This window comes from Podarcis filfolensis (genome assembly GCF_964270895.1).
Source record: "Podarcis filfolensis genome assembly, chromosome: Z".
Lineage (NCBI taxonomy): Eukaryota > Metazoa > Chordata > Lepidosauria > Squamata > Lacertidae > Podarcis > Podarcis filfolensis.
Window position 1 is genome coordinate 40124163 of NC_139617.1, and position 17051 is coordinate 40141213.

The following is a 17051-nucleotide window of genomic DNA, read 5'->3' on the forward strand; positions in this document are numbered from 1 at the left end:
CTAACTCACTGTTTACACTGACTGGCAGCAGCTCTCTAGGGTTACAGGCACAGAGTGTCTCCCAGCCCAAGCTGAAGATGCCAGGGATTGAAGCTGTGGCCCTCTGCATGCAAAACAGCTGCTCTGCTGCTGGCATATACTGTAGCCCTTCCCCTTACATCTGGTGGCTCAAATATCCTAACTGATTCATTGATGGCAGGATCAAAATTGGGTAACAGTTTCACTGGAACAAATTAAAATGTCACAGAGATGTGGAAAGCTTACCAGAAATATGGAGTGCCAGTGTGGTGTAGTGGTTAAGAGTGGTAGTCTCGTAATCTGGGGAACCGGGTTCGCGTCTCTGCTCCTCCACATGCAGCTGCTGGGTGACCTTGGGCCAGTCACACTTCTCTGAAGTCTCTCAGCCCCACCCACCTCACAGAATGTGTGTTGTGGGGGTGGGGGGTGGGAAAGGAGAATGTTAGCCGCTTTGAGACTCCTTTGGGTAGTGATAAAGCGGGGTATCAAATCCAAACTCTTCTTCTTCTTCTTCTAATGATGAATATGTTTATTTTTAAAAAGTAGAAAAAATAGGCTAGATCAAGGTTAGCCAACATGGTGTTTGTTTTTTTGTTTCTTTCATGTATCATGTGCTTCCTATAAGGCATCTTGAAGTGACTTAATTGCATATATAAAAAACCAGTGCTATTTTTCTAGCAAAATAGGTGTTGGAACTCACCATGAATACCTCCCTTGTTCTCTTATAATTGCAATGGCACCCAATGCAGGAAACTCAACCAAGCATCCCTGATAGATGGCCATCCAACCTCTGCTTAAAAACCTCCAATGAAACAAATATGCATTAAACCATTATTGTTCAAAACAAAGGGACAGTAAAATAAACGTGCATAAACCATCATGATTCAAAACAAAGAAAAATCCAATAAAATTTGAACAACCAATATAGGGCTTGATCACAAATGCTTATGCCATGACAAATCTATCAGTTTTTAAAGAGACTTTGCTTGTTCTTTATTATGAATAATAATTTTATACCTCTTTTAACTGGTTACAAAACCAATTAACAACATGAAACAGAAGAGAGTAATGATTCCAAACAAGACTGAGTGTCCACAAGTGTGGCGTGTTGGGTTGGTGTGTTGGGCTGTGACCTGGGAAGCCATGAAAATCCCAGACCTTGGGTCAATCACCCTCTTTCTCAGCCCAACTTACCTCACAGGGTGTTGGGAGGATAAATTAGGAAGGGGGAAATGATGTACACCACCTTGAGATTCGGGGTGGAGTGGGGAGGAAGGTGATATATAAAAAGAAAACAAGCGGTTAGTAACAGACAGCATAATACAAAATACAAAACACGGCTGAAAATAAAACCATAAGAATATAATCATACTAGAGCTCAACACTACAATTGATTGTGTGCCTGAGATGGTCTCCTACTATATCCTTGAGAAGTAAAAGTACCATATTTTTCTGTGTATAAGACGGTGGTTTTTTTGCTAAAAAAAATTAGGCCAAAATTGGGGGTCGTCTTATACATGGATAGTGAATGCAGAGTAAGGCGGGTGCAATTGCGGGCTGCGGCAAACAGGCATGCATGCGGGCTCAACAACTCCCCCCCCCAAAAAAGCTTAATTTTCAGAAGGAAGTTGGCTAACTTAAAAGCTCAACAACCGAAGGGTGACCTCCCCCAAAATAGGGGTCGTCTAATACACGGGGTTGTCTTATACATGGAAAAATACGGTATTGTGAGTTTGGAGGGAGTTGGTTCCCTAGATCCAGAAAGGGTTAAAATCTAATGGGGGATTCAATTGTTGGAATAGCCAGGCCAACTTATTGGTAAGGTCTTAAGTACAGGGTTCCTTAGTATACAAAATGAATCTGCTTTGTGCCAGGGGGCACGTGTGTGGGCGCCCTACTTCATCTGGCTAGCAGTGAGAAAGATAAAGCAGCATTCTGCTGGTTGAAAGATTGGCTGCTTCTTGAGAACACAGACATTTTGGACTTAGAAGGTTTTAATAATGTTTTTGGGTGGCATGCATATTTGTGGTACGACAAGGTTAAAGCACACAAAGCATTTAAAAACCATATTGTCAGAAAAGCATTGTTTAATGTTTGGATAAGATACAAAGACTTACTGGAAAATAAAACCCCAAGGGGAGGTGTGAGGGAGTCAAGGAAACAAGTTAAATGAATTTAAAGTTACAAAAATGGATTTGTTTTTAATTTTTTCTTTGTATCTATTTGTCTTTTTGAATTCCGTATTTTTATTTTTATTTTTTTTGTCATGTATTTTTTTGTATCTTTTTTATTATTTATGTAAACTTTTCTTTTTGTAAAACCTCAATAAATATCTTAAAAAAAAAAAAAGCAGTGAGAAAGATAAAGGCAGACTGGAGTGTGAGAGAGAGCTGGGCTAGAAGCCCAGAGAAACATTTCTCTGATGAAAATAGGAATGTTCTATTCCATCAGCATCACATTTATACTCCACCCATCTGACTGGGTTGCCCCAGCCACTCTGGGTGACTTCCAACACGTATAAAAACACAATAAAACATAAAAACTTCCCTATACAGGGCTGCCTTCAGATGTCTTCTAAAGGTTGCATAGTTACTTATCTCCTTGGCTCGGGGGTCGCATAACTCCACACCCTCCAGCGTTCCTCCAATCAAAATACGGACGTCCTAAGGAAAAGCAGGACATTCCGGGATCAGATCAGAAACCAGGACAGCTTCTGTAAATCTGAGACTGTCCCTAGTGAAGACGGTCACTTGTTGGGTCTGTGATTTCTGCTTGAGTCCAAGGCTGCAGCTATGGGAGAAGTAAGACCTTCAGGGGTGTTAATGCTGGGAACCCCTGCGTTGTAGGCTCAGGTTGAATACATGTGTAAATAAAGCATATATCCTAAAGACACCACTGTCTCTGCTGCCCCTAATTCCAAGGAAATGTAACCCTAGGTAAGTGCCTGGAACCCCTGGAATCTCAAACAGCTTGTAGGTTGGAGCAGAACGCAGCAGCCTTGAGTAAAATGAATCTAGCGTTGTTGATTCCGCTGAGAAAGAGAGAGACAAACAAACGTAAGAAGAAACTGCTGGAACAGGCTAATGGCCCATCTAGTCCAGCCTCCTGTTCTCACAGTGTCCAACCCAGTGTTGCCTGTGAATAACAAAATCAACCCATACTGATCATGGGACAAGTCCCAAGGAACTCATTATGTCTTATTTCTGTTCAGACATGCATAGATTGTGCCACATTTCTCCACAACCTCTCCCATAGCTGTCAACTTACAGATTTGAAAATAAGGGACTAGCAGCCTTGAAAATAAGGGACCAGCAGCCAAAATAAGGGACCTGCAGCCTCACCTGTTCCAGGCACTCCAGTCTTCCTGTCCTCCTGCAGTCTAGTCGAACTCATGCTGGTAGCTTCGAGAACACTGTCCAACCAACTTTGTAACCAGAGGTTCAACTGAATAGAATCTGAATCACATGCACCACAAGGCCTATGCAGCCTCAACTTAAGATGGCTCCCCGGCCTGGCTTTCCACTGCAAAGTTTGCAGCAGCACGTGCAACAAAATGGCGTCCAGCATTCAAAAACCCCCTCAGCTTGCATTAACTAGCCACACACAAGGCATGCAAGCTCCACCCCCCAGTCATTCTTAGACTTCTTATTGGGTGAGCAACACAGCCAAGCAACACAGTTGGAGCCTCCCTCCTCCCTGGCCGGCAGGGAGGGAGAGGAGCTGCTTCCTTTGAAATTTAAGGGACATTTAAGGGACATCCATCAATAAGGGACAGCAGCGGGACATGGCGCTGGAATAAGGGACTGTCCCTTCAAATAAGGGACACTTGACAGCTATGACCTCTCCTACCACAACTTTAACCTTAATTATTGTTAAACACAAAGACTCTGTGGAGAGAGATCTTCAATATTTAGTCAACTGATCAGTAAAATGAAACAATTTTTAAAAAATCAAACAACACCAGTTTGGATCGACTGAAAGAGTGTCCTGCATGAATTAGCTAGCCAGTAATATTTTTGTTTTTGAGTGTTTTTGCCCTGCCACTGCGACGTGTCTGCCCCAGGGGTGAGGAGAAAGATGTGAATTTCCAGGTATAAAGATATACTTTACTGGACTACAGCTCCCATCATCCCTGATCGTTGGCCATGCTGGCTGGGGCTGATGGGAGCTGGCGTCCAAAAACATCTGGAGGGCCGCCGATGCCCCTGTCTCTGGTCTACTCAGAAGGAAAGCCAGTTGCGGAATTCTCTGGCGAGCGCATACACAAAACTGCAGCCTGCCTTAGACAACTGTAAAGCATTGTGCAATTGGAGGGGGCGGGTCTTGATGATGTGCGGGGCGGAGAAGAAGCGAGGCCGCCCACTCGAATCAAACACGGCAACTGGAGCGCCGCGGACCCCAGATACCTTCTGTTGAAACGGGTAGCCGCCTCGTTTGGGAAGCTGGCTGCGTCGGTGGGAGTCATGGAGGACGCGGAGAAAGGCGCTCGCGGCAAGAGGGAGACCGTCAAGATCGGAGGTGAGACGAGCGGAGGCTTGCAAAGTTGGGGCAGCCCCATCCTTTCTTTCTTGGTCGAGGCTGGTGGTACGAGCAGAGCTGGGGGAAGGAAAGGCAGACAGCCTGGTTCTACTCAGAGTAGTCAGACCGACTGAAATGAACAAACACGACGAACTTGGGTCCATTAATATAACTGGGTTTATACTAAGTAAAACCTGGTTGGCTACACACCTGTTGCTTTCGGGCATGCACAGAGTGTGCCTGTTTCAGCTTCCGATAATCGCACCCTAAAATGAGTACTTTAAAAAATCTGGAGGTTTTGAGATAGGGGCGAAAGGGGCGTGCATGAGCGTGCGATTTCCGTTTAGGGGAGGCTCGGTCTAAGCTACGGCGTCTGACGGTCGAAGTCTTGCTTTCTGTGGTGAAACACAGGAAACGCTGAGAGCCTCAGATAATGTACAAATGTAATCTGCTTTCCCCTGGAGGGAGTTTATTTGGGTGGGTGTGGATGAGAGCACGCCTGCGGTGAAGGTACTCCTTGGTCTCCCATTGCAGGAGGGTTCAGGGTCTTTTGCAGGAGTTTGAATCTTCAGAATGACCCTGGGGTGTGCTACTTGCTTGAAAATGGATAAGCCCTGTAGCAGGAGTTGAGGTTCATGGGCTTGTTGGGGTGGGAAGCCTGGAATTTCACTCTCCCCGAGGCCTGATTTTTTAAGTTTCTGGAAGGGATTTTGTGTGGAGGGGGCTACTATCTTATGGACTAGAATCTTGATTTCAGCTTAGTAATGCTCAGATTGTGGTCAAACTTTCATATGATAAACGTATTCAGCAGCCCGTAATCTGTCTTCGCTTTGCGAAATCTCCCTTGGCTCCTTCTACAACTGAAATTTGTATTGACTCTTTACAGAAGCAAAGCTCAAAGCTATGTATACTTAAGATGAAATTAATCCCCTGGAGAAATTCTAGAACCAATGCCAACCTTTACATACATCCAGGGATTCGTTTGTTTACCCTACTAGAATGTTGCTGTTACCTTCTATCTTGGTGACTGGCTACCCGATGGGTTAAAAAGCAAAACAGTTATTAACTATTTTTTCCAGGAGCTTTATTTTAATAAACAAGGTGAAAGATGGATTGATAATGTGCCTTGGGTACAATTAAATTTCAGTTTGGAGAGTCTTCCTCTGACAATGGTGCTATAACAGCTGTTGATAGAGTTTATCTCAATGAATTCATTCAGTCCTCTTTTAAAGCCACCCAAGTAGATGGTCATCACCGCCTCATGTGGGAATGAGTTCCATAGTTTAACTATGTACTGCCTGAATAATAGCTTTCTTTTATATGTCCTGAATCTTTCAGCATTGTGCTTCTCATTGGGTGTCCACAAGTTATAGAGTTACGACAGACATTTTTCTCCACATCTCACATAATTTTATAAACTTATATTGTGTCACTTCTTACACGCTTTTTCTCTAAACTAAAAAGTCCCAAATGCTGCAATCTTTCCTCATAGAAGAAGTTGCTCCAGCCCCTTGATAATTTCATTGCCCTTTTCTGAACCTTTTCCAACTCTACAAAACCTGTCAATACATGAGCTTGTCAGCTAATTCAAAATCTAAGCTGAGGGGATTTTTGCAAACTGTGAATAGTAAATATCACTTATGGTAAAGTGAAACTGTTAGCTACTCAGATGTTTTCAATACTGGAGACCACTGTAGTTATTACAGCTGTCACAAACCAGTTACTCCCACTGTATTGATGCTCACATTAATTATTTGTGTAATACCATGGTTTATCATCTGAGCCAAGAAGGAGATTCACTTAGAGGTAATTCCTTTAAATTTATGTGAACCTTAAATATTCTTTTAATAGTAAGTTCATATGCAGCATAAAGGATCTGGAGCCTGATAGCCTTTCAGCAGTATCCAGCCCTTTGCAAGATCAATGGCTTTTGATCCAAGTTCCTGGTCACAACCATAGCTTTTGACAATCTTAAGAAGAAAAACTTGAAGAGAGACACTAAGCATTTCTTGTAAATGCAGATCATGTGCTAGGAACAATTGTGAAGTAGCAAGATTTCATGTTGTTCTCTGCCTGCAGTTATGTGGTTCGAGAACCACACATCTATGTATATTTTGCACACATGTAAAAAATAAAAGACTGTCCCATTTCAAGTACTTGGCTCCAAATATTACCAGTTATAATCAGGATGTCCAGTTATTGAGAGTTAAGTTGCAGTCTCCAGTTCTTCTAGTATGAACAGGTCACATGGGGTTGGGAAAACTTTGGGTACAAGATTTACCAGATACAAAGAAAACAAAAGCATTCTTACAGGTAGATACATGTTCTCACTAAGCATCAAGCTTCTAGGACATGGGAAGGCAAACCAAGGCCTGGGGGCTGGATCCAGCCCAATCAACTAAATCCGGCCCATGGACGGTCCGGGAATCGGTGTGTTTTTACATGAGTAGAATGTGTGCTTTTATTTAAAATGCATCTCTGGGTTATTTGTGGGGCATAGGAATTCATTCATTTCCCCCCTCCAAAAAATATATAGTCCAGCCCCCCATAAGGTCTGAGGCACAGTGGACCAGCCCCGGGCTGAAAAAAATTGCTGACCCCTGTTCTAGAAGGTGAATCTATTAAAAATGAGTTTATACCCATCACATTAACAATCTTATATGAAAGTCTCAAGAGCAATGGCAATGCTCTAGAGAACATCCAAGAACAATCCTACCAGGTTGCTTTGGACGGTTTGCTCAAAGGCAGCATCTTGGGATTCAAGTCTCATTGGTACTCCTCTTTGGGTGTCCCAACAGGTGGAGGGGGAGGGGAAGCCGCCTCCTTTGCCCCAGCCTAATCCTCAGTCAATATTAGGGGGCTAAGGTTGAGTCTTCTAAGTACAGTCGTACCTCGGGTTGAATGCGCTTCGGGTTGAGCGCATTCGAGTTGCGCTCCGCGGCAACCCGGAAGTAACGGAGTGTGTTACTTCCAGGTTTCGCCGCTTGCGCATGCGCAGACGCTCAAAATGACGGCACGCGCATGCGCAGAAGCGGCAAATCGCGACCCACACACGCGCAGACATGGGTTGCGTTCTGCTCATGATGCGAAGGGGGCTCCAGAATGGATCACGTTTGTATCCAGAGGTACCACTGTATAAAAGGCTATACCTCCTAGAATCTTGATGCTTACAGGCATAGGACCACTAGCCATCAGATTTTTGAGCCACTGAGCTCAGTGCTGAATGGCAGCAGTATTTCAGGCAGGATTCCCTCCCAACCCTACCAGGAGATGCAGAACCTGGGAACTTTTGCATATAATGCTGGTGCTCTAGGGCTGATGAGCTACGGCCCTTTCCCAAACATCAGCAAGTGGAATGGGTCAAGGCCAGGGTGACCACCTGCAGGCTTTGGCTGCAGGCACAGATGTTGTCTTTTGCCTACTCATGGGCCACCCTAAGCAATGCTCGCCTCCCTCTAAGCCAGGGGTCAGCAAACCTTTTCAGCAGGGGGCCGGTCCACTGTCCTGCAGACCTTGGGGGGGGCAGACTATATTTTTTGGGGGGGGGAATATGAATAATTTTCGCCTGCCTGCAAAGAGGCCTGAAGATGCTTTGCTGTACCTGTCCCAGTTGTTGACCCAATAATTGCAGTTGGGCTTCTCAAGTCAGCCAGGCGCCGTGGAGGGGTAGGTGGCTGTGTTGGCTGGTGAAGACAGAAGCAGCAGCCCCGGCGGAGGAGCCGCTGGCAGAGGTAGGGGAATCAGGGCGTTGAGGGAGCTTTTACCCACCACCTGCTGGTGCTGCTGCTTCCTGAGGGGAACCGTGAAGAAGAAGACAGAGCTGACCGCCAACCCACAAATGGCGTCTGTGGCCACTGCAACAACCCACCTGAACGCCATGGGAGGAATGAAGGAGGGAGGGAGGCAGGCAGGCAGCGACAAAGAAAGCGTGCGAGGAAGTGGCATGGAAAAGCAGGGCGGAGAAGGAAGGAAGGAAGGAAGGAAGGAAGGAAGGAAGGAAGGAAGGGTGGACTGAGGGAGAGGGAGGAGGAACAGGAGGAAAGCGCAGCAGCTGCCAGCATCATACACCCCCTTCACAGCACCACCCTGCTGAGGCAGGCAAGCCGACTCCCGCTGTCGATGGCACCCGGCGTGGGACAAGATTGCTCCATCTCTGAGGAGAAAAGTGGCGCTGTGGGAGGGAGGGAGGGGGAGGGAAAGAACGTGCACACTGGCGATCCACACGCTGGCGATCCACACGGCGATTCCCGGACAGGATCTAGAAGGCAATTGAGCCTGATCCGGCCTGTGGGCCTTAGTTTGCCGACCCATGCCCTAAGCCAGGCACCCCCAACCTGTTGCCCTCCAGATGTTTTGGCCTACAACTCCCATGATCCCTAACTAACAGGACCAGTAGTCAGGGATGATAGGAACTGTATTTCAAAACATCTGGAGGGCCAAAGGTTGGGGATGTCTGCCCTAAGCCATACCACCCATCTGTTTCTGGCTGTGTTTGGGGGAAGGGGAAGCCCCAAGATTTATGGGTGCTGCTGGTGCCCGCTTTCCCAGAATGCTGTCTGCAGCATGAGCAGAGAATGCAAACAGAAGAGAAGTGGAGAAGGAGGCAGAGTTTGGTATCATTTCTCCTGCTTCGCAATGTTGCAAAAATGACACCTTGCAGTTTGTTGCTGCCTCTTGCAAAAGTCCAGTGGAAAGGAAAGACTCCCTCAATGCAATCTGAGTTCATTTTCTCATTCCTGGCATTGGAATTTTGCAATCCAGCCTGCAGAAGTGAAAACACACCTCCTCTTTTGTTTTATGATATCCTTTGTAAAGAAAAAGAGAAGTGTGAGCTAGTACCTGGTGAGGGTTGCTAGGAAGTCAACGGGTGCAACCAATTTGTTCTGGTTTTCTTCCTGTCCACTTCCTCTTTTGCAAAGATTCTGTGGACACTTAACCATTGCACTTGTGCAGTACTTAAAACATAACTAAACTGAAAAGTGTATTGGGTCCATCTGCACAGTATTATGTCAGTGTTGTGCCACTTTAAACAATCATGGCTTCCCCCAAAGAATTCTGGGAGCTGTAGTTTGTTAAGAGTTCTAAGGAGACCTCTGTTCCCCCTAAGAGAGCTACAGTTATCAGAGTAGTTTAACAACCACTCCCTCTTTGCAGGGAATTCTGGAAATTATAGCTCTGTGAGGGGGAATGGGGGTGTCCTAAGAAATCTGGGGGGGGCACTTGGTAGAATGTACTTTCTGTATTCCGTTTTTTGACACCTTGACTTAAAAGACAGGAAGTGGTGAAGATGGATGTTGTCATGGACTGAGTAATCATATTTTCTTTCTTTATATAACCAGCAGATGGAAAATCAGAAATGTTTCTTTTGTATCTATTCTTTCTTCTGGTTTTACTTATTCAAGTTGTATATTCTGTAGTTGTAATTTTACTGTTTTACGGGAAAATCTTAATAAAAGATCTTAAACAAAAATCAGGGAGAGAGATCGAAATCTAGGCAAGCAACAGGCATTCTTGTAGTTCATAGATGCACACCAGCTTGGCAAAAGCACTTGGGGAAACTGAAAAGCAGGATCAGGGAGGGTTGTGGGAGAGCGGGTGTAGCATGGGAAGAGATCAGTGATCCCTGGTGGGCTGCAGTTGCCCCTGGAATCTCATTTGAACCTTGCCCTTTATCCATTTGGGTTTACTTAGCAATAATAATAATAATAATAATAATAATAATAATAAATGTGTGGTATGTTTACATATATATAATACATATATATAATTTTACATATATATAATGCCCACCAAACACAGTTTGCCAGAAGAAATTGAAGTGAAATGTTTGATAGGGTGTCTATGTATGGATTCAGTAGAAGGCTGTTATTGTTTACATACCCACCAAACTTACATTTTTGCATCATTGTTTGTGGCTCATACTCAATCATGGTTCAGAGTTGGGGAACCTTTGACCCTTCAGCTCCAACCAGCATGCCCAGGTGTCAAGGATGATGATGATGATTATTATTATTTCTACCCCACCCTTCCTGGCCAGAGCCGGGCTCAGGGTGGCAAACACCAGTAAAATTACAGTAAAAACATAATAGGGGAAAAACAAAACAATTTAAAATACGGATTAAAATGCAATTTAAAATGCAGACTCATTTTAAAAGTAGCCCATAGATCAAAACCATAAGGGGAGGGAAACATAAGGGTCAGACCGAGTCCAAACCAAGGGCCAGGCGGAACAGCTCTGTCTTGCAGGCCCTGCGGAAAGATGTCAAGTCCCATAGGGCCCTAGTCTCTTTTGACAGAGCGTTCCACCAAGTTGGGGCCAGTACTGAAAAGGCCCTGGCCCTAGTTGAGACCAATCTAACCACCTTGCGACCTGGGACTTCCAAAGTGTTGTCATTTGTAGACCTTAAGGTCCTCCGCGGGGCATACCAAGAGAGGCGGTCCCGTAGGTACGTGGGTCCTAGGCCGATGGGAGCTATAGTCCAGCAACATCTGGAAGACCAGGGGTGTATTGAGCCCTGCAGCACCATTGAGCTTGGATTGGTAGGCTTGGATTGAGGAGGAGGAAGAAATGAGGATGGGGGCTGAATGGTGGGGGGGGTCTGGTTTGATCTGCCCCGACCAGACTCTTTGAAAGGGGAGCGGAACTGCTGTGCCTCCCCGCCTCTTCCTGTGGAGGAGAGAGACTCAATGAAGGCTGAGGAGGCTTTGATAACCAAGGCGTGACAAAAGTGTGCAGTCTCGTTATCTAGAACGAGATGCCACCCTTGTTGTGGGAACAGACAACCCCACCCCAAAAGCACATGCACTTGTAGTCCCATAATTCTTACAAAGTGAGAGAGTCTTGAGAATAAGACTGCCCTGCCTGGTCTTCAAGCGCTTGGTGGGCAGACCACGTACTGGGAACTTATTGCAGGGACACCTGCAGTTCTGAATTTCTTGCCCTTGCTCCTGAACCCGTGACTCCAGAACCCTGAGCTTGCACTTTTACTTGCCTTACTTTTACTTTCAAGTAAGAGCCTCCGCTTGTGTCTTTTTGGGGTGGGAGGCTGGACAAAAAGGGTTCCCTACACCTGGCTTAGGTATTCATGTGGAATAGGTTAACCATGGTTAAAGGGAAACAACCCCTGGTTAAGCATTTGGTCTGCAGAAGCCTTGGGAATAAGATCAAATAAATATTCTTCCCCATCTCCACAGAACTCCCAGAGAAAATATGGGAGAAAATTACTTTTCTGTGCAATGCCGGATCGAATGCTTGATCTAGTTGAGCTGCTGTTGCAGTAGGAGACAAATACGCCTTACTGCATACTTGATTCCCTTTTCCTGTAACTGAATCCAAGGCCAGGAAAAATCTCCGTGTGAACTCTGTGTCACATTCCTGAATATGATCTCATGTTCCTTTTTTAGATGCAGCATTTCATTTTTTGGGCAGTCGCCGAAATTCTCTGGGAGGGGCGATTATGATGGTGATAGACTCTATCTGCACTATCACACCCCTTTAAACAGCCGTGTTTCCCCCCAGGTAATCCTGTAGTTTGTTCAGGGTGCTGGGAGTTGCTAGAAGGTTCCTTCATTTACAGGGCTACAATTCCCATAGTTCCTTTGGGAAGAGGGATTAACATATGCAGGGATCACTGGAACTATCAATTTTGCTTCTCACGGTTTCTCAAGTTTCAAACTTTAAATTCATTTCTCTACATTTTTGCAATAATTTGCATGTTTTAAAAAAGAAAAAATCCTCATGAAAATTTGCCAGGATTTTTGTGCAAATGTGTCATAAGAAACCCATTTGTGTGTGTGTGTGTGCAGTTTTGACTAAGGTACACATTTTTTTTTGCAAGCAGTTTCCCCCTTTTTTTTTTGCAAGCAGGGGGTTTTTTGTTTTTATTTTTTTGCAAGCAGTTTTCATTTTCATGAATGTGTGCCCTGATGCACTTTTTATGAACAGTGGTTAGAGAATTGCATTGCAAAAATTGAATAAGTGTGAATTTCTGGCTAGACTGCATTTACCTCTGGTTGAGCTGTGTCACAGAGCAGGTGTGAGCTGCAGCCAAACTTGACTTCCTGCATCCTATAAAGATGCCATGTCTATGTCTGAGCAACAAGGGAGATCACTGGTCATGTTCCTTGTACAAATCCTCTCATGCTTTACCACTCCTGACTTGGCAAGGGCTAGGACTGACAATGGAGAACAATGCTCCTTGAACTGATTCATATGGTATCAGGCAGGAACAGGGCTTTCTCTGTGGTGGCACCTACAGTATGGCATTATGGAACAGTTTCTTCTTAGAGATTCACCTTCAGTGATGTGTCCCTGTCAGTAGTCAGATACATTCTTGTTCTAGATGCAATGATCAGTTTTGTTACTGATTATTGGCTGCTTGTGATGTGTCTGGGACACAGGTGGCACTGTGGGTTAAACCACAGAGCCTAGGACTTGCCGATCATAAGGTTGGCAGTTTGAATCCCCGCGACGGGGTGAGCTCCCATTGCTTGGTCCCAGCTCCTGCCAACCTAGCAGTTCGAAAGCACGTCAAAGTGCAAGTAGATAAATAGGTACCGCTCCGGCGGGAAGGTAAACGGCGTTTCCGTGCACTGCTCTGGTTTGCCAGAAGCGGCTTAGTCATGCTGGCCACATGACCTGGAAGCTGTACACCAGCTCCCTCGGCCAATAAAGCGAGATGAGCGCCACAACCCCAGAGTCGGCCACGACTGGACCTAATGGTCAGGGGTCCCTTTACCTTTTACCTTATGATGTGTCTATTCAAAGTTTTATTGCTTGACAATTTGTTCATCACTTTGATACATTTTGTTAAAAGTGGTAATAAATCTTTAAATAAAATAAAAAATTGAAGGGATTCAGCTCATGTATTTGTTCCAGAAGTGCAAATTAGGTTAAAATGCAAACATAACTGAATTTCTCCCTCTTCCCTACACAGAAGCAATAGAAGCCCATTTAATGCATGTGCACTTTTTTCCCTCCCTTTTCTTCCAGAGGGCTCTGAAGGAAGCATTGGAGTCTGCGGGTGGATCCTGGTTATGGTCTCGTTCTTTTTGGTTACCATCACTTTCCCACTATCCATCTGGATGTGCATAAAGGTAAAAAATAGTTGGTTGGAAAGCAGCTGTGACCTAGGATTCCTTCCCCACTCTAAACAGGAGCAGCGACTGTACGTTGTAGCTGACCTTAGAGCTGGAAGCGACCCAAAGGGTCATGTCTGGCCCCTGCAATGCAGGAATCGCAGCTAAAGAATTCCTGACAGATGGCCATTCAACTTTTGTTTAAAAACCTCCAATGAAGGCAGATTTCACTACCTTCTGGGGGAGTCCACTCCTTAAATGGCTATTCTTGCAGAAGAGAACTTCAGAGGGAGATGCATCATGAGGCCACCCGGTTACAATTAATCAAGAGGTTCGCTAGTGAACTGAATCAGGACAAAGGTGTTTTAAAAAACCCAACAACCCACAGCATGTATTAATTGATTTGCTAATGCCAGGCTGCCTGTGTTGCCAACAGTTAGGCTTTTTGTGTGCATAACGTAATTATCATAATCTGTACTTTACTGAATTTTTCATTTCCTTCTCACTTCACTGTTTACATTTCTGGTCCCCTGACTCCTTAACCATGTGTATATATTCACCTGCAACTCACTACAAGACTTCATGCATCTGATGAAGGTGTCTGTAGTCCTGAAAAGCTCATGCAGTAAAGAAATGTGTTAAGTCTTTAAAGTGCCACAAGCCTCTTTGTCAAGAAACTTCTCATGAAGCACAATTTTTATATGAAAAAGATCAGGGTCCTCCTTCAGCTTGATAGGAAGAGCACAAAGTTGCAGTCTCTCTACATAGTTGCAGAATCTTATGCCTTATTTTGCCCCCTTAAAAAGGCTTCTCTTCTTATCTGAAATGAGCTAATTACAAATGTGGCCCAAATAGCATCAAGGATAGCCTGAAAAGTGCAAAATGAAAGGGAACAAAACCACAACACACACCCCCCCACTGACTTTCCCCCCTCATTACAGATTGTCAAGGAATATGAGCGAGCCATCATATTTCGGCTTGGACGTATCCTAAAAGGAGGAGCAAAGGGGCCAGGTGAGTATTTGCTGTTATGGTCTGTCTTGCCAAAGGCAAGGGGGGTTCTTTCTGTGGGATTTGGAAGCAAGACAAGACACAAGTGGGGAAGAAGTCTTAAGATTTATTAGACAGCATGCGGATAATAGATAAGAATTTACCTCCCCAAGCAAGCAATACCTCTGTTTACCTGCTGGGAGCTCCAGAGGTACAGCAGCAGAGAGGACCCCAGCTGTAGTCAGCCACCAAGCGACGTAGCACCCCAGGAGAAGTCACACAATTTAACAACATGAAGCTGTTTAGTAAGGCTAACTGCTGCCTAGGGGAAGCCTCATATTGGTGGCATGAACAGTGGCGTAGCGTGGGTTGTCAGCACCCGGGGCAAGGCAAGTAATTTGCGCCCCCTAACCCGTGGATTTGCGCCCCCTAAACCATGGATTTGCCCTAACCCCAGATGTTGCGCCCGGTGCGGCCGGCCCCCCCTGCACCCCCCACGCTACGCCACTGGGCATGAAGGAGCAATTGTATCAGGCCACTCCACCTTCTTGATGTACAGTGTAACTTCTGCTGTGTTTCGCATACATGGTCCCACATGTGGCTGAATTTCCATGTAGCTGGTCAGCTGCATTGGGGCTGGAGCACTGGTGGTACCCTCCCCTGGGTCTCTGGCCCAGGGGAGGGCACCATCAGTGCTCCAGCCCCAATGCAGCTTCATGCATTTGCACCAAGACTGGTGCCTGGTGCAGTGTTGCTGAATTGACTTTGTCCCATGCACTTCAATATACCTTCCGACCTCTTCCTTGCACATGCAGAGCAATTAATGCCCTAGAGTTGTTGTGTCTAACAACTGCACTTTTGTTTTCCAACAGGTCTGTTTTTCGTATTGCCCTGCACAGACAGCTTTATCAAAGTGGACATGAGGACCATATCATTTGATATACCGCCACAGGAAGTGAGTATTCCCTTTCTTTGACCTCTTTCTTCTCTTCCCCCTACTAAATACTGGATATAAATAGGCTAGTCAAGTTTCTCTCCCCACCCCACCCCATTGCTTTCTCACACCCGCTGTCCCTCTTCCATGGTCTCGAATTTCAGGCAAGAGACATTCCCAGTCCTACTTGGAGGTGCCATCGGGAAATAAACACAGGATGCTTTTCATGCAAAGCAGGTGCTTTGCTGCCAGATTGCGGCACTTCCCCTTAAATATAAAGTAATATTCTAGTTCTCAAAGGGATGAATTAAATAGGAATATAGGAAACTTCTTCTGAGTTAGACCATTGGTCGGTCTAGTTCAGTATTATCAACACTCTCCAGGGTTTCCTACAGGAGACATTCAGAGAGGGAGTCTTTCCTAGCCCTAACTGGAGATGCCAGGGACTGGAGTCAGGAACTTCTGCATGCAGAGCAAGTGCTCTGACACTGAGTATTTGTGGCCCTTCTGGTCTATTGTCTCTGCCACCAGTTCCCTTGCTGCTGTGACTCTCAGCAATCCATCTGCAAGTTGGATAGTACCTTGCACTTAAGGGCTCAGATATATAGCTAACGTGTCATCTAGCTTGGTCCGGAACTCCTCCATGCAGTGAGCAGTCTCTGCCATGGCCTCTGTCAAAGCAGACTGTTTGGAATGAAGGCCAGCATGGAGGGTTTCAGTTTTGTTCCAGGCAGCCACCTGCCACTTATCCCGCAATGACTTTTTCCTCTGGTAGTAACTGTTGTGGAACTGGCTCGGAATGAATTGCTTAGGAACCTAATAATCATCATTAGGCTTAATGTGTTTGCTGCCAGGAATGTACCCTTAGTGAGCCTCCTCCCCGCCCCTCATTTCCTCCTGGCTTTTCTGTAATTCAATTCCGTTGTGCCTGCGGTTTTTGCAAGCAACAGGGTTGCAGGGTATTTATTTCATTAGGTAGGGATGGGTTTCTTTTACTCGTTTCTTTTCTTGCCTCCTTAATTGAAAGTTAATGATGTTGTCAAGATGCTGGAAAACCCCAGGGTACAGTTCTGCTGCAGGGCTGGGTAACCTTGGCTGCCCGGGGTCAATGCGACCTTCCAGGACTCTCAGGACTCTCCTGAAGCCACACCCTCTTCTCTCAGGCCACACCCCTCACCTGTCTTGCTTTGCACCCTCCTTGAGTCATTTTGCGTGGTTGGAATGCATCCTTGAACTCTGATTATGCCTCTTGGTCTTCTGGATAGAGACTAGAGAGGTAGGTGTGTGTGTGTGTGTGTGCGCGCGCACAAACTAGCTCCACCCACTTTTGCCTCTGGCCCCACCCACCACTGGAATGTGGCTCCTGGAATGTTGTCCGGAAGCAGATGCAGCCCTCGGTCTGGAAACGTTTCTGCATCCCTGAACTAAGAGTTGCTGAGTTATTAAAACATCTTTAGGGAGGGAATGATGAGGGAGTGGGTAGAGGGGAAAAACCCTGATCAGCCTGGTAAGG

General features: G+C 45.6%; 1 protein-coding gene across 2 annotated transcripts in view; it reads left to right on the plus strand.

Annotated features, from left to right (window-relative positions):
* Nucleotides 1-4361: 4361 nt before the first annotated feature.
* Nucleotides 4362-17051, plus strand: part of LOC310754782 (stomatin-like) — a 49567-nt gene continuing 36877 nt past the window's right edge. Inside the window, exons 1-4 of one of the 2 annotated variants that reach the window (XM_083597075.1) lie at nt 4362-4536; nt 13529-13632; nt 14556-14628; nt 15477-15559. In XM_083597075.1, the coding sequence (XP_083453201.1) occupies nt 4482-4536; nt 13529-13632; nt 14556-14628; nt 15477-15559 (315 nt within the window). In that variant the 5' untranslated portion in view covers nt 4362-4481. The remainder of the gene's footprint in view (nt 4537-13528; nt 13633-14555; nt 14629-15476; nt 15560-17051) is intronic. The other variant, XM_083597074.1, reaches the window with a different exon arrangement.